Here is a 27,784-nt window from a genome sequence, read left to right on the forward strand (position 1 = left end):
TACCCAAGGCTTTAGAAAATAAGTATTTTGATGAATATAAGATCTGATTAAGACATATAGTAATGAGAGAGGTATAAGAAAATGCAGTTAAAATATATAAATTTCAAGTGCAAAAGGAAACACCATTATTTCTAAAGAGTTTGAGCCTTCTTTCTCAAAACCACCTCTCTCTAATAAAGCTAAAATACCAGCCCTTAAACAGGCAGTGCCACTATTCAGCTGATAGGGAAGATACTTCTATTGTACTAGAAATACAAAGCTAAGAAGAATGCATAATATTTTATTTTTAAACTTATTTACAAAAAGATATTGCACCAATCCGTTGTCCTTTTTTCAGTTTAACATGTTAAGGAAAAGCCTATTATTTACATATTTTAAAACAGAAGTGCAAAAGCAGACTGAAAGAAACCAGAAAGAATAAAGTTTATTTAAATTGCTAAGTACAGTTTATTACCTGACCATAGTCCACATCCAGTATGATCTAAAATAGTTTGCATCATATATACCTGTAATTTCAGAAATCCTTGCATTTCTGTGTAGGTGCAACCCTTATCTTTTACATTAACCACCAGAAGGTCTATGTAAAATGTAAAGGCTAACCATAGCCTAACTTATTAGCTTTATTTCTCCAGGAAGGTGACACTCCTTTAGGTAAATTGAAAAAGCTACATAGTATTATACATGTATTTGAAAAGTAGTGATAAATCAGGCATGATGGTTTTCGTTCTTCCTAAAAACCATGAAGAAAAGTTTGCTGATATTTCAGGACTCATTCTAAAGTCACTGCCAGTCTGAATTACATTAGCACAGCATATGGTCCTGTCTCGGTCTATCTGCCACTGGGACTGTCATGATGCATTTCTGGGGTGTAGGTAAGCAGAACAATCATGACCCAGAGATGAAGCAACGCCTGGGAAAAGAAAAGAAAGGATTAACTTATCAGCACTGACAATCATCGTTCACAGCAGCAGTAAATATGAGAGCTCTCAATGACAGCTAATAAAACCTAGTTTTGAGAAATATTTTGATTAAATATTTTTCATATTATTCAGATACTCCTAAAAAAAATAATTCTTATTCGCACAATGAAATGCCTAGTCAGATTCTGCAGAAACCATTTGCAGAAAACTAAAGATTTTACACAAATAGCAAAACTAATGCAGCCTGGTTTCCTACAGATTTATGTCCTCTGGCTTCTCTTTCCCCCCATGCCCCAGTAACTCCAGCTGTTCTCCCTGATATCAAGCCCCCAGCCAGTACATTATGTGATCTGCCGTGAATGACTGGTAAGCCACTACTCCTGTGCCAACTAGCTGATACCAGACTGCGTAAAAACAGCTGAGTTCTGCTTTCCTTACCACAGGCTCTGATTTGAGGCATTTCTATGAACTTTTTAGAAATGTTAATTCTCATTCAAATTTGGCTGAAACTATCCAATTAGAATATAAGTTGCTGGGGGCACAACAAGGGAGATAACTGACAGAATACATAAGCCACATTTCCTTAAAAAAAAAAAATCAAGTTACAATAGTCATAGTCAAGGTTCAAGCTGAAAAAGGGTAACTGCCACTGATTGCCCAATATACAGCTCCTATTCAACCAACATTCAGTTTCACTTCAGATAGCAGCTTAGGTGGTAGAAGTCTTCAGTGTTTGGTACAAAGCATTTTATTCATATATTGATAACTCTAAGTGATGAACAGGAAGAGACAGAGGTTAGGAATTAAACAGCCCTGTTCTTTCCAGTACCTAATAGGCTGGAAGAAACAATTGCAGGCGGAAACTGTCGTTTCCTTTATTCATGTGTGTCTGTCTGCTTTATATCCTGAAACAGTGACAGCTGTTCTCAGAAACTCTGTCCAGAAGAATCACTATGCCTTCTCAAGCAACATTTTTTTTTTTTCATTTCAAAGACTCAAAAGGCTCAACTAGTGGAATATTTTCAAGCAGGGTAGACTGCACACCTACCTTACCACAGGTCACTTAAACTGACAGACATCTGCCCTCCAGTGGAAAACGAAGGAATCTAAATTTTATCAATTGCAAGTCTGACAATCTCACCTGGTATGGATGAGCAACTTTCTACTACTTGTTTAAGTCTACTTTTTCAGCTGCTAGAGAAGTGTGATTATTAGTCACTGAACAAAAAGTGCCAAATATAAAAAAGCTATAACAAATGTCATTTTCCTAAATGCAGTGCATGCAGGTGTGGTGGGTTAATCTCGGCCTGGGTCACTATTACTCTGTATTTTAGTATTAAAAGGCTACTTTCAGAGTCTTTTAAATGGTAGTTACATAAACCTCTCTAAGACTGCTATACTAAGAATTCCTGGGAAAAACTGAAAACTGCCAAGCAACATGACTCCAAAATGCTGTTATGTAAGTACTATTTAGCCTGCTTTACAAAAAAATACATTGAGTTGTTAATTATATAGCCTTTTGAACATCAAACACCTTGCAATTTAAGAAGTATTATATAAACTGGCTATAGAAATCTTGCATTAAACTTCTTTAAAGAAAGCTTACTCACCATGTAAATGATTACAAAGACTCTTGCTATGGGATACCGCCTTAGAAAGATTCCCAGACGAATGCTACACAAGTATAAGATAAAAACAAAATGCACAAATTATCACTGAGCAATGAATTCTTGTTCCTCTCATTCCAGTCACCACAAACTCATAAACATCAGCTGATGTTATACACATGGCTGTTTCCAACTTGAATTTTACTTCATGTATTCCAAACATTAAATGGAGGGAGAAAATTCAGAATTCAGACCATAAAACATTCTCCTAAGTTCTTCTGTTAAATGCTAGGCTTGGAGTTTGTGAAAAAGAGCTAAGACTCAAGAGTTGTACAGGTATTTTAAAACTCACAAATATGCTATATATTTGTCAAATTTTGTTACTTGAAGAGCTTTCATGAATATTTCAAACAGATTTAAGTAACTAAAACCTTGGGTTCCTTTGAAAAAACTGATAGATTGCTACCATTCTTGTATTTCATTAAATGAAAAACAGTTTTTCCAAGTTTACTGCTACAAAGCATACTGCATTAGATGTGCACTCAGCAACTCAGTTAAAAAAAAAACCATGCACATACTGAAGTGAGTATGATACTGCCAAATGAAGTTCAGTATTAAAACATCACAAATAACAGGTCCCAATCATGGAAATCCTGATATTCTTCACAATGCAATTGAAGTACCATGGAAGCACAAAGGATTTTCTATCAGGGTATCTTGTTTTCAAAGCATTAAAAAGTACTACCTAATTTTGTTTTCAATTGGTATTTGATTCGAGTTTTGGAGCAGACCTTTGTTGTCAATATTGGCAATTAACCTAACTGCTCAGAAAATGGATCAAAGCAAGTCCTTTGCTGGATCCAGAATGATTTTTGTTTACTAATTTCTCAAACAGATTATCTTGCAAGATAAAACAGCTGCACTGGGTCAGAACCCAGAATCTTGTCTTCATCAGGATGCCTAAACAAGAGTAAAAGAATACATATGACACTCCCCCACTAATACACTCTTACAGTGTTTATCACAGACACAGTGAAAACCTCTGGAAGTGAAAAAAAGTAGAAGATGGTAATGAAAAAGTTAGGGAGTTTTGTACATAGTTTAGTGATTCTCTTGTATCAAAATCTACAAGAGCATTGTTTAAATAATTGACTGTAATTTGCAAAAGCCCAAGGATATTAATATCACAGGAAAGCACAAGTGAACTAGGTCAATATTTAGTAATTTACACTGTACTTTAGCTTCATTATTTTTTACTTTTACCTTCATAAAAGCAATTCAAAACAGAAGGTATGCCACTTGAAAACTGTAAATGGATTCCAGCAATTACAAAATGTATTCCCTTAGGACACTCTTACCTAAACTGATCTATAGTACTGGCAGCTTTGCGAACTCTCCCATACATTCCTGCCATGTTAGTATCCAGGTCGCTAAACAGGACAGCAACATTACGCATACGAGCACCTATTTGAAGGGAAAAAGGCAAAAAGTCTCATTAGTCTAAAACCAGCTAAGCTGTTACGTAAGTAAGACAAATCGATAGTGTACAAAGATATATAAAAATAATATAAAAATAGTGATGAATCTGATTTGTTAGTGCTGTTTTGCTGAGGGCAGAGGAGTGTGTTTTGAGGGCAGGATTCTTGATAAACTTATAATCAGGTCAAATGCTTCTTCAACTTAGTGTATTTTTAAAAGTTATTTTAGTTCACTAGATGGACATCTTGATATTCAATTCTCTCATGTAATAATAATTCTGTTATTAGGTGTATAAAATGATGGGTTTGATACTGTCATGGTTTCTCCATTTGCTTTTATTTCTCATACAGTAAAACTTAGACAACATTTCTGATACTAACTTGTATATTCCAAAAATTTCTACTTTATTTACATTTTTACTATGTATCAACTTTATTAAAATAAAGATTCTCAGATGTTACCTTTGTGCAACTAAACTTAAGCTTACTGAGGTTACTTAAAAACAAGTCAAAAGGAAATACATTTCAAATTTACTAGTTCTGCCTTATTTCTTTAGAAGTCTTTCATAAGCAGAGAAACAAAAGCCTGGATTGTCATTTTACACCTCTTACTAATTGTCCATTGCTTTTAAAGTTACTTACCATATATACAAAACTACAAACTTTGAATTTGAAAAGTAACATCTCAAAACCATGGATCAACTGCTGAGATTCTCCTAGAGATACAGGATGATTGCTACACAGTAGAGACAAACCAACCCCTGCAGAACCACCATATTTTAAGCTGCTTTTCAAAAAAAACAGAAAGCAAGGAGGAAATTGATTTCAACCAGAATTCAGAACAACTCTCAAAAGGAAGTATCCCATTCTTGCTCATCTCCCAAACCCTTTTTACAAGGGAAGACTTATATCCTGCTTCTGACAATCAGTTTAAACACCAAGACAGATTTATTTGCACCTGTGACAGGATTTGTAAATATGATTGTTCCAATAGTGCCATAGTATTGAGAATTAATGATTAAATTGGCTTTATTAAGTTTATTTAAAGTCATTTACACATGAAAAGGAGCGTCTACTTATCTATTTTTTATGATACTGGTTGCTATTGACAAGGTCTCTGGCATAAGCTGTGTATTTTCAGCGGGGTTTTTTTTTCCTTATAAACTCAGACTTTCAGAGAAAGGCATCAGGAAATATAAAAGCCTGAACTGCAGAAAGGACAGAGTTTTAAATATTGTATTTCCTTATTTACCTTCAGCACCGTCAATGCCTGCCATATTAATGGAAGGTCCATTAGTATTAGTGCCTTGGATAGCCTTCAGCTGTTGCTCAAGTCTTTCCAGTTGATAGACAAGTGAGTTTTTCTCTGTGCTCAGGCTCTCTAACATGGTTTGCTTCTGAATTAGTGTTTCTGTCAGCTGATGAAGCCGATTTTCTAATTCTGTCTGACTACTACTACTCAGAGCCTTGTTCGTAAGCTAAAAAACAAAGCAAAGAAAAAAAACAGAATAAGTTCAAAGTCCAACCAACTGATGCATTACAAAACTCCAAAAATCTGAACCCTCCAAGTTACCCCACTGCAGAGTTTTTATGGGATAATACAATCAAAATGATCACCAATGACCACAATAAGGAAGACACTTAATTTCGACAGTTGCTAAAACAAGATTTTACATGACACAAGAAACTCTATGTAAAAATGTATTCCTATGTTTTCCACCTCTAATCACATGAACATTTCTGTACAATCATAACTTTGATCACAAAAATCAATGCTATGCCTCAGAGCTGAGTTTAAATGGTAGGCATGACAATAGCAAGATAATCCAGTCTCGCTATCATACTTGCAACTGCACAAAACAAGTGCGTATGTAAAATGTTTTCAAGCGAGGAAGGAAAAACTCGGGACAAATGGGGAGAAGCTGATGCCATTCTACAGGAAAGCTTGAATGAAAATGTTGAAAATGCAGGATACGCTGCAGAAGAATTGAGGAGCACCGAGGCAGAAAACATGATTGTACTAGCAAATAGAAACTGCAAGGACAGCAAATGAAGACATGGAACATGTAATTTAATTTACAGAAAATATTTAAAGCAAATGGGAATCTCCAAGTTAGCCATATGTGCAATAGCTCGACAATTCGTTACAGTCTTGGACCTCAGCCACTTGTAGCATCATACAAAGATGTAGCTTCAATGATGAAAAAAACAGAATCAGCAGGAACCAGAGGCAGTGAAATATCAAAAATACAAATTAGATGCAATGCACCAGGGCAGGTACAGGTAGTCCTGAAGCCAGTATTACCAGAAGAATCATCTGCCAACAGGTTTGAGAAATTTCTATCACAACACAACAATTTCCAAATCCTCTAACACTATAACCGTACAGCTGACCACACTTGACTCTAGACTATCAATTTCTCTACATATAGGCTACTTTTCATTATGCTAAGATAATTTACTTAAAAATGAGGCCTGTGCCTTCATGCTGCCCAAGGAGACTGTGGGGTCTGACAAGTATCAGAAGGTTCCAAAAGGGATTAGGTTGATTCAAGGAAAATAGGTCTATAAACATACTGGTGGAACCAGTTAGTAGGGAGTTAAACACTAACATCCTTAATTCAACTGCTGCTGCTGAGCGAGTACAAGGGAGTTAAGAAAGCAGCCAGGCTCACATGCTGGCCCCGTTGCCATTGTCCAGGATAGAACTGTGGGCTTGATGGATTGCTGAGTCTGTAGGATGTTACTTATGTTCTTACAACCAGTTAAAAGTATCTTCGCAGAAATCATGATGACCTAATCAAGCGCCAGTGACTTTTTTTAGTTTTCAAAAAGAAGAATGTTGATCCAGCACCGCCCCATCAAGTCTAGCTGGGACACAGGTCGATTTTCCCCCCTGCCCCGAAGACAAAAGCGCATGCAATTATAAATAAGGCTATTTAGTACTTCACGGTTCCCTTCCTGTATGCCCTCCACACAAAACTCTACTCTGCATTGAAAGCAAGTACACTGTGACTCATTAGTAGAGCCTTTGTATTTCTTTTGTACAGTTTAATCAAATTAGTATTTCTCATCACTGTTTTCATAATTGAAGGTGATAAAGTTATTTTCTATACACACAGAGTACCTGATTTCTGAGCTTCTGAATCTCCTCCTCTCTGTCTTTTATTCTGCTTTGCAAAGTATTCTTTGTTCGATATAATTCTTCTTCAGTATAATGGAGTTCCTATAAAATGTATCACAATCACAAATAAAATATTTTATACATATATGCATTCTGAGAGACATTCTCTTATCTAGAGTTTCACAGCAGAACACAAGAAGGTAATATGATGCAATCAAATATAAACTGAAATTTAATCTTAGTTAAGTGTTTGGCTACAATGGGGAAGAAAAAAAAAGCTGAATATGAAGACAATCTACAAGACTTATCAAATTCTTTTGTGGAGACTAAGGTAATATAAATATTAATCTAGAATAGTTTACTAAGAGTCACACAGTTTCATTGGGATCATGATTTATCTTCCTTATACTCTCACCGTTTATTATATTGCTATCTTGAATTTTGTCAATAATGTAACTTAAACAATTAGGAAATATTGAGGGCAGGGGGTGCGGGGAGCAGAATCTGTATTCCTAAAATAAGCCTATCAGTACAAGATACCATTTTTTAGAAGTGTTTAAAAACCCTTGGCATATCTATCTATAATTCTGTATGACGCAGATCTTCCTTTAAAGCTTAGGATAAATTAACATAAGAGGTGAAAGGGGAAGGAATATTAGTAAGGGACAACTTAGTGAACAGCAAATATAACCATAAGTTTTGTCACTCCCATGATTTAGCAGCTACTTGAACTCAGACACAAGGACCTGTCATGCTTATCTTTTAAATTAAGACAGTCTTCAAATCACTGTATCACTTCAGCTGTCAGCCACCACAGAAAACAGATAATCCTATTCTCCCTTCAAACCATCAGATGTACAAGACAACACCTCTACTTATTTTCCCTCTTCAGTCTCAGAAACCTTATGGCAATAAAGGAATTCGCAGATAGAACAGACTGTAATTGTAATAAGTATTAATACACACAATTACTTTAAAATCACATGTAAATATGTATCATCAAAAGGAATACTTCAGTTTCTGTAATAACTGATAATGCCTTTTTTTTTAAATTCACCTTTTTCTATATGTAGTATTGACTTAAAATATACCCCTCAGAACGGCAGAAGTAACAAAATACAATCTACCATCTGCTTTGATATAATAAACATCAGCTATCCATCCAGAGCAGACCTTGACTTCTGCCTTTTAATTAGTTCAAGCTGCTAGCATCTCATTAAAATGTAATTTCTAGAAGGACAGATAATCCTATAAGATAAATTGTTCCTAGCAGATACAGGTACTCTTCTGCTTTCCTCATTATTAATTCTCTTTACATGAGCTTTTTCTTACAGAGAAATTTTTTAATAGGGTGCAAAGCATTTGTCTGATTTCTACTGAATAATAAGTTTGTTCACATGAAATATGAGTTTGCCTTTTTTTCCCTATTTTCAGCACAGAACTGCTTAAATCAAGGGGGAGTTTGCTTAAAAAGATGACACAAACTGACAAAATTCATTAATATAATTTTATCAGCAGTTTGTCTTTTAGAGAAGTTGGGAAGTAACAACATTTAGATTCAGAACTGAGTAACAAGTGGATAAAAAATCTATTAATTGGTACTAAAAACCCATTGTCTTATGAGCTAAATCTTATGTAGTAATTGAGCACAGGAAGTTGCACAGTAACCATTTTTAGTATTTTATGTTCTTGATATAAGTAACTGTTACAAATGTTACTATATCCCTGTTGTTTGATTGTTTCCCTGCTGAATAAAATTTAAGATCATGATAAATTTTGTGCACTTCCTAGGGTCATGTTTATTCTTTAATATATCAGCGAGATCTCTGTTTCTCAGGAGTATCCAGAAGGCCCTGTCCATTGCTTAGTACCGGCTGCACTTCATTTGGCCTACTGACATTCATTAAGCTTTTGGGGATTTCTTTGAAATAGCAGACAAAATATAACCCAAATACTGTATAAGCTACTCTCTTATTAAGCCAAACGCTGTACTAATGACACCACATGAGGCCTAAAATAAGATCTATCAGCTTTCAAGGATTCTTTACCTGTTTTTGTCGTTCTAGTTCAGCTTCTGCCTCTTGCCTGGCCATTTTATGTGCTGCTATCTGCTCTTGTAGGTCTTGAAGCTGCTCTCTCACCGACTCAGCTTCACTTACCTGCTGAGTCTCCATATCCTGAAGTGTATAGAAATGTTACTGTTTCACTAACATTCAAACAATACTGCAATCTGTCATACATAACAGCAAGAAAAAGTTGTATCTGCAATATTGCTTCAAAGGAAAAATGAAGGTGAGGGTGTATTGAATAAATGACATTTGGTCATTTTATACAGAATATTTTTACTAATACAGTAATAAAATAAATGCATTTTGGGAACATGAAAAGCCTCCACTTTTTCCTTTCTATTCTCTACAGGCTAAAACTCTGTAGAGTAGGGTTGCGTGCAACTGCTGGGTTGAGCCAATTATGCCAGCAGGCGACTCTGATTACAGTTGCTTCAAGGATTAGTAGCCCTTGCAGAAAAGGATATAGGTGATCTCTACAGACATCACCACGCTTGTTTGGAAAGAAATGCTTCACTCAAAAGGAGCACACAGTAGTGCAGGAAGAGAGAAGCGGTATCTATAGTATTCCTCCCACCATGAGCTCAAGTGGTGAGAGAGAACATGGAAAGAAATTGGGTATCAATAAGCACTCGTCTCACCTTGAGCAAAAGTTGGCTTATTTTAATGCTAGGTCAAATAAACACTAGAAGCAACAGCCCTAAACTATACAAGAAAACAGTCCTTTGTGCATGGGTAACTACAAATACATGTGTACATAATCATAGCTACCTGCAGCTCTGTTCTCATCTGTTGTATTTGCCCCATTAGTTTTTGTATTTCTTCTCTCTGAGTGTCTCGCTCATGTCTCAGTTCTTCTAGTTCCATTGTGCTTGCAGTATTGCTATCCAAGCCTTCAATACCAGAGCCTTCTTTTAAGCTGTTTATCAACTTTTCTTTAGACTGAAATAATAGATCAATATATTATTTATAGCAGTATTTAACAAGTCCTCAACTAGAATATGCCAAAACGACTTTGCTCTAAAATTCAAACGTAGATGTACAGTAGAACTGCTTTATCTGTTCTTTTACCCAAGTTAATAATGACCCTACACATTGTAAAATGAAAATGCTTCCCTACTCATAATTTCTGACTTCCTGTATGCCATGAGACTGGATTTACTGAAAGCCTGGGTTATCTGAGGAAGAGTACAGCTTTTCTCTTTAGAAGTGCCTGGAATGTTAAATATGTCATGGATAACAATTTTGGCTTTGCAGCTACCATAAGAGAGCAGACAGACACTAAAGACAAAACTGACCCCCTTTCAGTCCATCCCTTCTCCTGCCAACAAAGCCAAACAAGAACCAAATACAGCAATAACTCTTCTGGGAAAGAGGATGAACCACTTTAATTCAGAGTCAGCCTAATGTTAGCTCTACAGCAACTTCTGATCTCATGCTTTTTCTTATTTATCAAGACTATTTAAAACCTGTCCTTGGATATCAGACTAAATTAATTATTCTAAACAGAGACCTTCAACATTTTGCTAACTTTGATAAACAAGACTCAAACTGACCACGTTTGGACTTGGTATCTTTGACACCTTAAGCAGTATAGAACTCTGCACAAAATACCTGATTTTGCCATTGTTCATGTAATGTTGATCCCATGCAACCTTTCAGAATATATAAAAAAATATTTTCTTTGGTTTACACATAAGTATCCATTATATGCTATGCTTCAGCCTCAAGCAGAACAGAGCAACAGAGCAACATTCTTGACTCAAGAATACTGGGTGTGGAACAAATTGTAGGTTACATCTATCTATCTGCCTAAGATCAGGCTCTTGGATGCAATGGTTTGTTGGGGATTTCTTGGCTGGGCAAAGGTATGTGAGCAATCCAGCCGCTATGTGGGAACAAAGTATAAATTTACAAAATACTGTGTCCTTGTGTGCTGGGAAAAAAGAAGATAAGAAGAGCCTGGCCTTACAAGCAACACCTGGATGCTGAAGAAGGAGATAAGTAACTGCATCCACTGTGACCTTGGCAAGGTTTCATAGACAACTTTGAGAAAGTTCCCATGAGAAAATTGCGGAACCTACATAGCTGCAAACCACAAGTAGGTGTGTTTTAGTAATGAATAAACATTAGCAATGTACCAATAATATTAGGACTAGTAGGCATGATTATCGTAAACTGTATAAATATGAGCTATCCGTGCAAGTAAAGTGAATCACTTCTATCACTCATATTGAGTCGACTTTTGTGCATTCCTCCGCCGCTCGCAACCCTCAAATCTGTTAGGCCGAGAAACAGACGGAGGGCTTCTCAAATCTGCTCATAAGACTCGGCGGAGCAGACGGAGACGGGAGGGACGGAGCAGGCTTGATTACAGCCGTTCCTCCCGACAATGGTTCAGTTGGATTTTTCTTTAAGTTCAGGACCTGAACTTCCATTTCGATTATTTAATCTATAAACTTATATTTATAAAATGCAGACTGGCAGCTGTTCTGTACAGGTATCATTATAGGTATGTCCCAAAATATACTACAGGTCACATGAAAAAACCACAGATTATTTGAACCGTAACACCTTAAAAAAGTGTACAAATCAAACAACTTCTTTACAGAAATGCTTACTTGGAGTATGCGAGTAGCTTTCTGTTTATAGTCTGTCAGTTCCTGTTTTGCAGATTCTAGGTGGTTTTTAGTTACTTTGACTTGCTGCTGAAGCTCATCAGCTCGCCTCTTTTCATCTAAATACTTTCTTTCTGCTACAGTTATCCCTTCTGCCAAGTTCTGACGTTCTGCTTCCATTTTACTTAGACGAGCCGCAAACTCACTCTATAAGCAATAAAGAAACAATACTTTGTGTTTAAACACAGTCTCAACTTTAACCTAGAAAGGAAAAAAGAAAGTTTAAAAGCAACTACACATGACAACACCTCATATCTACGACCTCCAACTTAAAGATGCATTAGTGCTATGTGGAAAGAAATCCTGCTTGCTTAAGCAAGTGCTAAATAATATCAGTAAACATATGCATTTCTTTCCCTCACCAGAAATAGTGGGGGAATAACAATCTTCCTATTATTCACATTTATTTGGTAAACAAAAAGCAAGCTTTCCCCTCAAAAAATATTATCAAATGTCATCTGCCATATTTTGAGGTACTTTAAAAAAAAAAAAAAGAAAGAAAGAAAAAAAGAGAGAGACTGATAAAGATTTTCAGAGATGCTATTATATGTAAGAAAGGCCAAACTAAGTGTGGAAAGCAGTCTCTAGCAATGATGTACTCCATCTTTACCACAGAAGTGATTGTCCAGCTTAGTATGTTTAAGATTACATATTAAAATTGTCTAAGAATTTTTTGTGTAACAACATAGCGTGGAAAATTAAACTGATTAGTGATTTAGTTTTAAAACGTGTTTTAACATTAAAGTTAGCATGAAAAAAACAGTAAAAATTGTCAGCATTAATCGTCAAAACCTTTTAATCACAAAGCTTTCAAAATAACATATAAGAAGTAAACTAGCATCACAAGGATACTTAGTGCAGCAGACAGCACATCCTTCCAAGCCCTTAGTACCCTAAACAGGAACTGAAGTCAATGGGAAGAGAGAGCAGTTGGAACCTCACAGATTTGATTTTAAAAGCACAGTCTGACACTCTTCCTTACTCCTCATGTCTAACCTGCATTTGTTTGTAACTTTCTTGCTCTCGCTTGAGTGCGGAGTCTGCATCACGCAGCCTCTCTTGCAGAGTTTGAAGGGCTTGATTTTGCAAACTGCTCCCTTCACTGTGGTCTTGTATTATCCTGAAAAAATGATATACACATTAATTGAAAAAGAAGAAATCTACTGTGATTTTCAGATAGAAATACGACTACCTGGGTTTCAGACCAGCTTTGAAAATTTACCCAGTAAATTATTGAATATGGCTGGCTACAGGTGCGAGGCCTGGAGTTAATGACTCATGCATCTCCTCCCTGACCTATATTCTGGAGTTTCCAATTGCCGATTCATATCCCAGCACTGAGATAAGTCAGTAAAATCTTCATATTTGTAGATAAGCAAGTGTATTTTTCAATACAAAAACATTTTTCTTGAGATCTTCAGCTTCAGGCCTCTGACACAAACATAAATACTTTATACAAAGTAAATTTCAATAATCAGGTGATAATTGCCCCTATTTAATATTCATTTGCCCTGTTCCCACTGCCAGCTATGATATAGCGGGCTCAAAGCAAACTTTAATCCTCATATTTAAAATCTTGATACAATCCCTTTCCCCATTAGTTTATTCATTTTTATTCTTACAGACACTAAATTATTTAACTTGAATTTTCAAACCTATTACTATTTGCGGAATTACAAAGTATGAAATTATGAAGTACCGTGATTTTTCACTCTGCAATGCTTCCAAAGCTTCTGTCCGAGAACTTAAGAGCTGATCAGCTTCTTGCAACCGTACTTTGAGCACAGCTAGCTGTGAATCCTTAGCACCAACAGCTTCTGTCAGATCATCAACTCGAGCTCGAAGTTCTCTAACCATCCTGTCACTCTTTGAATGGTCAACATTCCACTTCTCGACCCTTTCCCGGGATTTGTTCAATTCTACAAAATAAGAAGATTCTTTGTGTTTATAAAAGTAGGTATTGCAAGGTCATGTAAGTGGTCAGGATGCACATGTCACATTTCTTAAAGAAAGAAATTAAATACAACCAAGCTGAACTAACACTGAAACTTTATGAGCTACCAACAAGTAACACATGCCAGACTGGCTGTCAGAGCACAACCCATAAAATGTTGCAGGTAATCTCAAAACAGGCATTTTACTCTATGCCACACTGCAGCTGACAAATTTTACCTGGCCCACCCCTTGCAATGGCCTACTGTTAAATAGCCCTGTGCGAGCAAGCCTTTGGAAACCTCTGCATTAAAGCACCTAGTTCAACTCAATGTGACAATAAGCTCAACCTAAAAAACAGTAGAAAAATACACCAGTGTTGAAATAATGCCTGAATACTTCCTGAGGCTTTTAATCAAAAATCACATATTAAGATTCAATGGAAATTATAATTCTCTGGCTCATATGGTTACTTTGAAAAATATGTGGTCCTTCAGTTGTATGCCTAACAGCAGCAGTTTGCTCTATGTTTTATCATTTAAGTGTTTTTATATTCACATTTTTTATATTTGCCATTTTATTTGGCTTTGAAAAAGCTAATGAAGTAATACAAAAATACTAAATTTTACATTTTTACTGTCAGTTTCTAGGCATCAGAGATTATAGTCTACAGCCAGAAAGTAGTCAGATTTTGAAGCATTATAAGGAATTTGCTCATTTATAAATTAAGTATCTTGCAATGGCCTTTAAAAAGCAGGAAAAATATTTTAATACTGTTAACATTTGCTAAAACCATTTTAATAAGATGTAAGTTTTGGAACTAAATTGATCACATCATTTTGATCAATGTTTGTGTTACCTTTGTAGTTGCATGAGCCTTTTAGTTTCTCCCAGCTCACTATTCCGAAACCACGAATCATTTTGCTTGGTAAGTCATACATGCAAATTTAACTGAAAGATTTTATTATAAGTACAAAACAGTAACATAGAAACAGCATTGTTTTCTAGTTCACTAGCATTTTAGTGATATGTTACAATTTAGTTTCCTAACCACAGTACCTTCTTGTGTTTCTTTGGACCTCTGAATTAATGAAGCCATTTCCTGATTTAAAGATTGAACTTCATTACGCAGCAGCTGATTCTCCAGGCGAAGATTGGATAGCTCATGTGATTTGAAATCATCATTAGCTGAAAGGCTAGGATTAGTTACTGCACTCAGTGATGAATCCTTCACACCATCCCCTTGTGCTCCCAGTCCAGAATCTGAACTGTCTGGAGTTTCTATACAGAGAGATGCAAGTTAGAACTAATGTATGTATTTGTCAGTTGCCTTCACATAAATTGTAATACCATGTTCTGCATCAGTGGTTAAATGCATAATACAAAAATAAAAAAAAATAAAATCCCCATCAAAATAGCTTATATTGAAATAGAATATGGAGCTGCTTCTCCCAAGGGACTTGCACAAAATAGGACTATTATACAGTATACATGCATCATGCATCATTTTTGTTAATCCTGCAAGACAAGACACGGAAGTCATAAAATTTCTTATTGCATTAATGCCAAATTTAGGATTTCAAAACATTAATACTTTTTTATGACTGTGCTGCCCAAAGATGTCTTCAGAAGCTGAGAGAGTAACATAAGAGATTAAATACACATAGCAACTAACTAGGGGAATTTTTAGTAGAAGTTCATTCTGGTTCTCCATTAAGATTTTGATTTCGAGGCTGTATTCTATTTTTAAAAAATCTGTTCAGATGACTATACTTAGTCATTTTGATACCAATCCTAGATATGTAACTCAACCACATAGCTACATTTTAGTTATCTTTATGTAAAAAAGCATCTGAAGAATAATTTCAGTCAAAACATCATCTAACTGATAATTCTGCAGTAATAATTCAAAATATTTCTTAAAAAAGCACTTTTACTCTGAGAAATTGAGTTACAGTGATTTGAAGTGGAAGTGTGATCTTTCCTTTCTCTAATGAAAAAATATAAGGTAGGCATACTCTGTCAAACAGTTAAAAGCTTTCTGCCAATACAAACTGTAATTCTCTAGATTATGGAAACCAAAATAAAGATTTTTATTTTTCTTTTTTTAAAAATCTTAGAACCTCAGTGAGAACAGTAAGGGAACTCCTGCCAGTAGTCTGAACAACAGTCCCTTGCACAGAAGAAGGAACCAACAGCCTTTCCCCATCATGCACAAACACATAGAGAGCATCTGGATTAATGCTGTGAAATTGATACATCCACTGTAACAGTCTTGATTCCAGCGTGCAGGTAGTTGGAAGACTGGCAGCAGTATTAAGATAAAACAACATAGCATGCAATAAGCAAACAAGCAGGCAATCCAAAAATATTACTTCTGAATTTAGTACATCCCAGATGAGTAACTGCTGAAAATCCAGGGGGACAGATTGCAACTAATTTCAAGCAAGACTACGGTTTAGGTGTCGCGTTATTTACTTCATCTTGCAATCACCAACCAACCTGCTCCACCTTCCTTGTTACCATTGCAACAGCCCCTATCACCCAGAGCCAAAGGAGCTGGGGCAGACTTAATTCTGAACGCCACCACACCAACAAGTAGCAGCAGTGACCATAAGATTTCTTCCACATTTTCTCAAACCTTTTTCCTATTTAAATGGTTCTAAGAATTGTCATTTCCTTCTTTTTGATTCATTTACACAGCTTCCAAATTATCAGACAATTTATCCTCATTCCTTTGTCTGGAAAACTCAACAGATTAATGAAGCTAACGAAGCAAGAAATTAGCCATTCATAGCACAGATTAGATTATATCCATGGCAATGTACAAAGTATAACGTTAATTGTTTTTGTCTATAGCTAATGTATCATAAGCTACTTCAACAGATGCTATACAGAACATTTAAATGACACAGATATATCCATACAATCAACTTTGAAACCAGTGTGCTCAAACTCTACGTTGTAATTGTGTGCTTCCTCATTTGGCAGCTCCACAATCCAAACTCCACTCAAAAACCCTCAGAAGAAAATTCAACAGGCCACACCAAGCAAAATAAATACGTTCCTTAAGCAACAATCAGCAAGACCATATAGCAAGGTCTAAAATATTTGAATTAGTAGTAGTAGTAAACCTTATTGAAAAGTTACAGACCTAGACATACAAAAATATTGACATCTTTGGAAATGATCCCTTTTTACGTCTGAAACTTCTCAGCAGACCTAACATAGTAAGTAAAAACCTGGCATTTACAATGCTTTATATGCTCAAAGTAATGAACAAATAATAAAGTATTCTAACTACATTATTAAGAAATAATATAACTATTTGCTTCGATTTTATAGAATAAACAACAGCAAAGTAGCACAGCAACAGCAAAGACCGAGTATAGAATGGACAGTCTGATAGAGAAAACAAGTTCCTGACACTTCCCAGCCACGTTCTCCTTTGCATTGACTTAAGAAGAGCCCCAACTTTTGACCATCTGGCCTGGAGGCTCTGCCAGGTGTCTGGATTTAGACTGCAGTAACTAACTACTTCTGGCAAACCCAAAGGCTTTAACTATCTAGCTCTCTCAGGCCTGTAGCCCTACAACAGCTTATCCACACCCAACTTCCCACTATGCATGGCAGGCAAGTTTGACAGCTTACTTCCATGGTGGAAGAGAAAAAACCTCACATCACCTCACGTGGTGCACTGGGCAGTAGCCAACACCATCTACCAGCTGGTGAAAGTGACTCACTCTCCTACGTGGCAACAACAGGTAAGGGCCCCCGAGTGATCTCAGCAAATGCAGCAGCACCTGTGCTTCTAAGTGGTGAGGTATGGGGCCTGATGCAAGGTTAGGTCATAGCTCAGGGAGGTCAAGGCAAGCAGTAGAAACGAGGTAGATCAATAACACAGAAGATTTAGGTATTAATTATGCAGCTTGTCAAATTAGCAAGGTATCTAAGGTTATCCCAGTGATTAAAAAACGTTAAAGACCCTGCTGTACTCCACATATCTGACATACTACTACCACTAAAGGCTTCACGAAGTGACAGTAAAACCATTACCTAGCCTTACCCTAGACATACTTGGCTTTTAAATATCTCTAGGTTCAATACTATTTAACTACCATTGCCTTGGCTCCTGATGGAATTATCTTCAGTAGTTTTTGCACTCTGTGTACTGGTAGACACAGAACTAACACTTGAAGTCCGAGAGTGATTTTGAAGAACAGGTGCCTTGCTCTTCTCTTTTTTAGAGTCCATCCTTCCATTAGGCTCTTTCTCCGAACTGTTGAGAAAATCAAATAGTAACTCATCATCAGGTGCTGACTTTTTTCTTCTCACAAAATGTGAGGCAGCTCTGGGTGTGGAAACACCTTCTACTGGAGAAGCAACCTCCGAAGATGTCCTACGTGCTGGTTTAACATTTGCTGTTCCTGCTAGGATTGTGACCTTTTGATGTTTAATATTATCAGCTGCTGAGGAGATGTAGGCTGCTTTGGAGGATGTCTGATATTTCAGTTCTCCAGTATGCTGGCACAATTCAGAATGTTCATTGGCAGAGTCCAAATTCTTATTATCATAAACTGCACTGCTTGCTGTGTCTTTTTTGCTGAGAGCTGATGCAGCTCCTTGATCAACTCTGTTGAGTAGATCCTCTGCCTTTCCGGCGAGATCAGCAAGCCAAGACATGATGGATATCTCTTGGTAAACTTTATAAAATTATAATTTCAGGACCATGTGCTGCAAAAGACATAGAATGAGTACAAATCAGATTGGTGTTGATAAGGCAAGATGTATGGGTTACCTAAACAACTGTTGTGTTAACCTATTAGCGCTGTAATTATTTGAATACTTTTCTCCTACTCACTTGGTACTTCACTGTTTTGGTAACTGATGGAAATAAACCAAACCTGTCTCTGAGGAAAATAGACAAAACCAAGGCTTAGCTATCAGACCCCCATACCTGTTTCTGGCATCAGCACCTGCTACAGAGCATCCAGCCTGGTAGCCAATCTGCAACAATACTAGAAAATAAAGTCTACTTACACCTGACAAAACCAAACTCAGCTGGAGGAGGAAAAGTGGCCAGAGGCTTATTACAGGAACAGATAAAGCCTTAGACGTCTAGCCTGCAGATTTGTAATCTAGGTCAGACAGAGGACCTTCTCCCCAACAAACTTCACGGCCTGCTGTCCCTTCAGTGACACCAACACGGGGGACAGGGGCATGCCTTCACTTGCACCAAGAGCCTGCGAGACTACACAGGCGACGTGTGTCTCCATCCCAGCTCCCGAGAGGGGCTCCTTCACCCCAGGACAGGCTTGTGGAGGGTCCCTTGGCCGAGCACACCCACAGCGAGAAGGGGGAAGCGCAGAGGCAGGCGAGGCCGGCCGGGAGGGCGATGCTCAGGGTGGCCGCTGCCCACCCACCCCCCTCCCCGACCACCCTCAGCACGGCTGCCTGCCCCCGGCCCACCCCCCCGCCCCTACCCGGCGGCCCTCAGGAGCGGCGGAGGCCTCAGCACAGCCCGGCCTCACCTCCTCCCAGCAGCGGGAGACCCCCGGCCCAAGGGGAGTCGTGAGAGGGGGAAGGGGAGAAGCAAGGGGGCGACGGTCACTGCTAGGCCCCGGGCCGGGCTCGGCGGCGCAACCCCATCTTCCGGCAGACGTGGACACCTTCCGGGACGCGCCGCGCAGGCGCAGGAAGCGCCGGGAGAGGCGTGAGGTGGCACGGTGCGTCAAGCCCCGCCCCTCCCATCGGGCAGGGCCGTACGGCCACGCCCCCCGCCCCGGTGGGAGGGGCGGGGCAGAGGCGGGAAGAGGGCGCCGTGCCCCTCCCTCCCGGTAACGGCCCTCCCCTGAGGGGAAAGGACCCCGGTGCTCACGTTTTCTTCATTTCTGCCTTGTGATGGCAGGAGGAGCTCCAGCCCCACAGAGAGCAGGGTCAAGGAAGGTCTTCGCCGTGGCTGTTAAAAACAGCCAAGGGTGATCTTGCCTTTCCTGACCCGGGGTTTAAGGATGGTGGTTTATAAGTGGCTGCTCGACCTGACAGAAACTGTCTCCCTGCCTCTGCCCAGAAATGGCGGGTGACCTCTTTGGGGTGCCCCTGGCCTGCTCCAGGCCCGGGAAGCCTTTCTCCTTGTCTCTGTCCCCCAGGTCAGGATGACAGAGCATCGTACAGGCCCACTGGAAAAAACTACTTTGGCCTTGATACTGCAAATAAATTGTAGGAATTTCAACCAGAAGAAACTACGCGGGGCATTTATGTTCTGTTCTCCACAACTTGGGGAAGATCTGAAGGGAATGACCTGATCTTCAAGGGCAACTGTAAGATACCAAGGAACGTGGGACCCCCCAGATACAACACCCACCCACCCCACACACAACAAGTACAAATAACTAAATGTGTCCATTTAACCACCTGGATTCACAAAACTTTTATCAGCAGCTTTAATGTCCAGGCTCACCTTTACCCTGTTGCAACAATCCTTCCTATATGTTTGCCCTGTATGATAACACTAATATCACCTTGTTTCTGCTGGAAATACTTGAAAGGTGCTGTGCAAGCAAAGGTGACTCTTACTTGGGTAAATATGCTGAGGTTGTCTTAACTTTTCTTTCAGATTAAGTTCACATAAAGTGTCATGGCTAGGCTTAGAAGAGACATTAGTTGAGGTTAACACAAGGGCTTCCCACATCCTTAGGGACTCCTTTATAAGAGAATATCCTGGGACTAGTAAAGAGATCATCTAAACTCTAAAGCCCCGATTTCAAGTGGCCCATTTCCTTTTTCAAAGCCCCATGATTTAGAGGTTTGCATGACAAAAAAAAGGGCACTTGCACACACTGAAACCAAGGGGCTTGGCATAAAGAACGTGCTCAGCACGCTTTTTGGACAGATTTGCACTCTTGGGCAAGTTTTGCCTCCACCCAAAGAAGAAAAAAATGACTTTAAAAATTACTTTCATTAAGTGAAAACTACTAACATCCTACAAGGAATAAATACAGCTCCAACAGTGAGTGATACTTACGAATATTTATTATCATTAATTACATAAAAAGAACATTCAGGAGCAAGGAAGGATTCTGGCTTTTCTGACAGACGAACAGAAGTCTTTTACTATGGCTTTGTGTGTATGGGTTTGGCGTAAACGGCAAGTAACTTTTAGATAATCTCAGAACAGTTTTTATAGTAGGGTAAGAAGAAAAGAACACTTCTCCTGGGATGTTGTTTCATCTGTCTCGAAGTTACTGTACTCATTAGCTGAAAGGGGAAGTGGAGCCCCAGACATCTATTTCACGTATTAAGCACATGATGGTGAGCAAAGAAGAAGAAAACCAAAACTTTTTGTGGAAGGCTCTCGCAACTTCACTTGTGTGACAGGTCAGCTAAGGCAAAGGTTGGAAGAGGTAGCTTCAGGAATATGGCTCATGTCACTTGCAAAAGGCTAAGAATGGATCTTCTTTCACAATTACTCCAGTCCTAAAAGCATATGTATAATACAGCAAATTCCCTTGACAAAACAAAATTCACATTTACTTTTAACAAGTAAGACTCACTTAAGAGACAGTATTTTCAGTAATTTTCAGTCACTCTTTCAAGTCAAAACCTTTTAGTTGATGTCAGATTTATACAAGAGAGCTCAAGATCCTTCTCACATTCTTGTCCACATATGTTTTGCTATTTAGACTCTCTCTCAAATGAGATACTTGAGTGAAGACACTTGGCGAGCATTGTTTAGAGGGACTCCTGCACTGTGGATGTCCCCATACTCATGACTGACTTCTTTTGCTCTTATCATCTGTGACTCAGTGTTCCAAACCTGCAGTACTTGAACTCTTTCAAGCTTTATGGCTGTTATGTCTCTTCTGTAAATGCTTATTCTTAGCAAGGATAGCTGTTAAAGAATCTGTAATATTACATTAGGGGTTTTTTTGTTGGTCATGTTCTTTCTCCCACCTCCCCCTTTATTTGTTTCCTCAAACAATCTTCCATAGCAACATATTGCAACTAATCATTATACTTTTTCGATGGAGAACTTCTACTCATGCCTGAGGTACCAGGAAGAATGTGAATGAAGACAACACTTACAGCTCCTGCCACTTCAGATCCTCCTCTCTTGAAGGCCCGTTCTCCTCCTGAGTTTCTGATTATAATGCTGAATGCATAGTTGGTGACTTACATCCACATATCCCCAAAGCTCTAGATGTCATCTTGTCAGATCACACCTTACAATTATTTTCTGATTAAATTCACAGGTATGCTGAATGTCATTATCAGGTAGCCTCCTCTGGTTTGTAGAAGTTTCCTTACATCTTATCATGGTATCCTCTTCCTGCAGGGAACCCACAAGGTTTGGGAAGATCATGGAGAGCTCCTGTGTAGGACAAAGGCTCCAAAATGTTTGTCTACAGATACGAATTATCAATTATCATTGGGCCTCATTAGGACTCACACCCAGAGAGGAGACATCAGCCCTGCTTCCTATTCAGAACATAGTCACAGCACTCGTACTGGCATGAGTTAATAGAAAATCCATCCTGCCTCATGACAGATTAAGCAACAAATTGGAAATAATAAACCAAATCAATTCATAGCCTTCAACTTCATGTAATATTTAACCCTGACAACAAATGCCACTGGTATGGGATGGGAAGCTCATCTAGACCACTCAAGTTAATCATAACATCCTAGAGTTAAAAGCAGTTGTGGTATGTGGCAGGATTGTTTTTAAGTGTTATAGTACCATCTGTTAAGGTTTCAACAGGCAATGGCACAATTAATTTTCATGTGAACCAATAAGAAAGAGGAGGGGTTTTTAAGAGATTCTATTAATTATGAATTAATTCTAGTTTAATTCCACTTGTTTGGTCTTCAAAACACATTACAAATCCCCTCAGTGGAAAATTCACATGTGATTCTGAATATTTGAAGTATTACATCGTTGAAGACCAAAGTGACATGAACAGATCTATTCCTAGTGTTGCAAAGAAACAAGAAGGGTCAAAGCCAATGTCCTAGATTATCTCTGGTTTTTACAGAGAGGATACAAACAAAGCATATTTCAAGCCAGAAAATATCTAATTGCATCACTGCATCTAACAAGCTTTTCTCTGCATTAGAGTATGAAAACCTTTTTAGGCTATATACCCACAGTACAGATATATAAGCAGCAAGTGGAATTCAGCACACATTTGAACATTCCACTCTACAGCCATTGCATGGTGCTTGTTTGACTGGATCATCTTACAGATGTAATCTAGTTTAGATGAATAAATGGTTGGAAAGAAGTGTCTTTTATTCAATATTACATATGCAGACTCTTGGGCCCACAATTGAACTGCCTACAGCTTGAGAATTACTGGTTCTTGCAGATGACACAGTTATTTACCTTGAAGTAAATTCCATGGCAACCCTCTTTCCCTGTTCATACAAAATCTTAAAAAATGGGATCCCATATTGATAAAGGGACTGGGTGAGAGTGGAAGTAACCCAGTCCCGTAAGTCCTGGATAGATTTTACATTGAATTGTTGGGTTACAGAGTCATTCTATAAAAGCAATCATGCTTTATGTGTAACCTGGAAAACACATTTATTCCCTCTGAGTGCGCTGATAAAATGTAGTAACTCCACTACAATTTTTACCCATATTTAGTGTCTCCCAGTATGTGCATAATCTTTGCAACTGCCTGATCTTCGAGAAGACATAAAGTTTACATCAACGCTGTTAAAGTTTGTTCCATTTACATTTTCACAATTCCTGAGAGTCTCAAAAAATAATGTTTCCATTTGCAAAATTAGAAAAAAAAATTGAGCAGAAAGTTTCATGTTTTAGACCCTGAATAATATAGAGAAATCTAGAGTAGTGATATCTCTTTCCTTGGTGCTTCTTTGAGGTCTGTGATTTTATTCCAACAATTGATGTTCTCAGGTTGCAAGGATTTGCAGGGTGGCAGGGAAGAAAGAGGAAGGAAAGAGAACTTGCTGCCTGTTTATCTGACCTATTTACAACATCCCTTATGTCTGCTGTATTGACAGCTGCTTCCAAGCATCCTGTGACTGCTAGGCTGAGTGGTGAGAATATTTAATCTGTCACAAGGGGCATACAGCTTCATTAACTACCACTGAAAACTTTACAGGTGCCTTTTTGGTTTACAGGTGCCCTCCCCAGAGTCCAGGCCCTGATCTGATATGCTACACGGGCTGCTGCATAGTTTGAAAGGTTCTGGCTGCATTTCTCTGTCTGCAACGAAGAAAATTCATATCTAGCTGTAGATGAAAAATTAGACTGTCTGTACAAAGCCTTTAGATCCCTATTCATATTCAAAGTAGAAGTAATTTTTACCAATAATTTGCACACATTTATTTTTCCTAATATAGCTCTCATTGTAAGGAGATTTAAATAACAAAGCTAGAAAATATCTGCCACAATAACTATATCACAGCAAGATTAAATCACTTCCTCAAAAGTCATAGCAAGAAAACAATCAGGGCTTTAGTTTTGATTTTTTTAATGAAAAAAGAGGCTGGTTTTGCAGTTGACAAAATTATTTCCTTTTTAAAATTACCATTTTCTACTTTGAGCAGATTTCCAGGTTTTTCATTGTTCATGAAGGGAAATTGTTAGGTAGCAGAGGCAAAACAGATACATAGTCACATGACTTGTACTTAGAAAGTTAATGATTCTCTTTTCTAAGTATATTGAAATAGAGCTTTGGCAGTTATTTTCTATACTAAAATGTGCTGAAAAACATAAAATTGCAAAATATAGCAACAAAAAATAAAGGTTGTCATCTTAATTCAGCCTTCTTTTGTGTATGTGTCATGATATATTATTACAAAACTACATATCTGGACTAAAGTCTTTGCTTCATGCAGTATATTGAAAATATACCAAATATCAAGGATTGGCAAATAATGTGATGATCACTGGATGATTTGTCATTTAAACTTTTATTTCCTTTTCAACATTCAGTATGTGGCCTCATGCCACATGCATCACTTAAATGCATCACTGAATAAAACCCCATAAGTTTGTATGACTGTTGTCTATGACTTTGCATGACTGAGTATGGGCAGAGAGATTGGTTACTGCAGGAAAACCTAAGCTGAAAAGTTACAGCTCTATGCTACCTGCCCATGTCCCCACATGTACTCCACAGTAAATGAAGGTACCTAACCTCTTCCTTTAGCTACCTTGCATCACCTCACCTACACTCCCAAGTAAACCTACGTTCACTCAAGCTGTCACATTAGCCCATGATATGGGGTTCACACACCCACAGCCTCTGAGGTAAGTGGTGTTACTATCTTCACATTCCAGACAGGGAATTGAGGTACAGCAAGTAGTAACTAAAGAGGAAGTCCTTTTCCACACCTGAACAGAGCAAAGCAGGTTTGGACTGGTCAAAAGGTACAGACGTTGGGGATGGATCATGCTCAGTGCTAATGAATTTTTCAGAGAATTTTAATCACCAGCCTTCAACATACTTCTGGGTTTTGAAGGTATGCAACTTGTCCAGATGCGACTGGCTTCTCACAAATACAGCAAAAAGTCATGGTCATGATTTGAACATAATAATTCCTCTCGGTTATATTAGTGCAGCTGTGCCAGTCAAAGCACAAATCACTCTCTGAAAGTGGCCAGCTGCTGGCCAGCTGCAAGTGATGAGGGAGGGTATAAGAACAGGACAGGAGCTACTCCTCAGCTACATTCTCCCTGGGATTTTGACTCAGGGACTTCCAGAGCCAGAGGCGGTGTCTTTGCATTTAAAAGGCCTTCAAAGATTTTTTCTTTTAATTTCTTTAATAATTAATAGAATTTTTTAAGGCACGCAAGTACAAGAGCATCTCAGCTAGAGAATTTGTAAACAGAGGTACCATTCTGTTTCCTTTTGCCCAAACATACACTTTTTTTTTTTTTTTTGCTCAATATGGCTGAATGATTTATAAACTAAAAATTATTAGAAAGGAGAAATTCCATAGACATCTATCATGGAAAACATTAGGGTAAACTGACAGGAGTTTGGGGGATACTTTTTAAAAGAGCTCCATTTTAATATGAAATTATGGAAATTCTTAACTCTAGCTAGTGGCTGTAACTGTGGGTACGTGAATATACACAAGGTGCAGGGGTACAATGCAATGGACCCAGGCTAGAACATGTAGCTGACTCATGGCTGGGATATTTGAAGTTAGACTACTGCTCATTTACACCTTGGAACAGTTGCTCTGTCTCCACTGTTGCATCCTCACTTTTGCATCAAAATGAAACACACAAAGTTAGGCTGTGCTTGTATTCCTTCTCCCACAGTACAACTCAACTGTATTACACATGCGCGCACTCACACATGCGCACGTGCACACACATTCTTTCAATCTTTCTGTTGTTATTGCTTTTTCTTTCATTACTCCTATTTCTTTCTTTTCCTCTAATAAATCACAATGAAACTTTTCCTGCAGTGTCCTCACTATCTTATTTCCTTTCTCCATATGCAAATGACAGAGCTAGCATATTATTCTAATGAGAAACAAAGCCAGCCCTCCTAGACACGGCAAGAATTATCAAAGTTAGGAGACCAGAAGTGCCTACTGACATTTAAAAAATAGCAATTTTGAGAATACAAAGTCTGGAGAGTACAATGCCATTTGAGGATTTGGGGGTTTATTTGCATTCAGCCATATGCCTTTCTTCATGCATTTGCATGCATTATTTGTTGAAAAGAACTCAAGATACTCAGAATAATTCTCTAAAAGGGTAGAGGTCTACCTCTACCAAGAGTATGCAATTTGTTGTAAAGAATGAAAGACCAATAGCATTTATTTTCTTTCTTTTTTTGGTACTTACTGAAGCTTGATAAGGCAAAACATTTGCGTGAGAATATTTGCAAACAGGCATTTTTCAATAAAAAGATTTAAAGTAATCGAACCCTTTTGCTGTTCACCTCTATTATATCTGGCTCCTCTTACAATTACTAATTTGATCTTGAAGATGTTTCTCCTTTTTCTTTATCTCAGTAAAGATACACATTTTCCCTTTTTGGCAGCAGAACTGTGGAAGACAAGTTTAAAAGGTCTTATCTATCCTGAGGGCACCTAAGTTTGCATGCAGCGTGTCTCTAGGAGGAGTTTTTTACTAAGAAGCCGTTATCTTCTGCATACACGCTCTCACTCCTGCGGGTGAAAACTCAGCAACTCCAGTGCAATATAACTGCCCAAGATCTTCCTAACCACTCTCAGCTGAAATGGCCCGTACAGGCTATGAGAAGTTTTGAAAAGGAGAGTAACAGATCGAAGCCTGACATAAAATTCAACAGGCTGCCAGCACAAAAGGCAAGGGCAGCTGGTGATGCGAGTGCTGCACGGAAGGTCTTCACTGAGCCACTTTGACAATTTCCTGGCTTAACTGTGAATTACATGGATTAATCCTGGAGCTATAAGTGTGTAGATTGACTGGGCAAGCCTGAATCTAATACAGAGGGAAGTGTATTTTAACCAACAGAGAAAGAAAAGAGCATTCTTCCTGACAGTGGCAATGGGTAATTCGCCTATTTGGAATCTGAGTGCAGAATATCCACAATGATACTGCAAACGTATCACATATCTAGACATTAATTATGTGCAGGAGAAACATTATCAAGGGGATGCTTGCAGTGAGCTTTAGGAAGTTTGTCAGTCAGGTATGAGGATTCCCATGATTGCCTGAGATGAAGAAGACAAAAGAAGTCATGTACAGAGAATCCTATTCTGGGTGTATACACTTCGTAACTAACATGTGTTTTCACAGTGTTCAGTGGATATTTTATAGGTATGAAAATGCTGATGAACTAGATTTTCAATAAATAACATCATTAAGCCTACTGCTGGCCATTACCTTATTCCACAATTTTTAAAATATGTTCCCCATTGTGTAGTCACACAGGTTATTTGGAGGTCACTGTCTGCAAGGACGTGTTTGTAGTCTTTTAGCCTTTAGACTTCTTCCC

At 38.1% G+C, this 27,784-nt stretch overlaps 1 protein-coding gene across 1 annotated transcript; it reads right to left on the minus strand.

The window, feature by feature from the left end:
* Positions 1-404: 404 nt before the first annotated feature.
* On the minus strand, positions 405-19,484 carry GOLGA5 (golgin A5). The gene is made up of 13 exons (XM_075029936.1): positions 19,337-19,484; positions 17,924-18,539; positions 14,865-15,086; positions 13,573-13,792; positions 12,870-12,993; positions 11,817-12,020; positions 9,967-10,137; positions 9,178-9,306; positions 7,133-7,231; positions 5,258-5,483; positions 3,886-3,991; positions 2,531-2,594; positions 405-910 (listed from the first exon to the last, which is right to left on the minus strand). Exons 2-13 carry the CDS (start codon positions 18,486-18,488, stop codon positions 830-832), a joined length of 2,211 nt encoding a protein of 736 aa, XP_074886037.1. The 5' UTR covers positions 18,489-18,539; positions 19,337-19,484; the 3' UTR covers positions 405-829.
* Between the last annotated feature and the right edge of the window lie 8,300 nt (positions 19,485-27,784).

This window comes from Buteo buteo, chromosome 6, assembly GCF_964188355.1.
Source record: "Buteo buteo chromosome 6, bButBut1.hap1.1, whole genome shotgun sequence".
In the NCBI taxonomy this organism is placed as follows: Eukaryota; Metazoa; Chordata; class Aves; order Accipitriformes; family Accipitridae; genus Buteo; species Buteo buteo.

Excerpts from the sequence above, each read along its gene's own strand:
- GOLGA5 (XM_075029936.1), bottom strand. The coding sequence starts at position 18,488 with ATGTCTTGGCTTGCTGATCTCGCCGGAAAGGCAGAGGATCTACTCAAC. Across the intron at positions 12,021-12,869 it reads AAAGTTACAAACAAATGCAG|AGTGAGTTTGCGGCTCGTCT; the intron begins GTTAGACATGAG and ends TATTGCTTATAG. Across the intron at positions 2,595-3,885 it reads AGTACTATAGATCAGTTTAG|CATTCGTCTGGGAATCTTTC; the intron begins GTAAGAGTGTCC and ends ATACTTGTGTAG.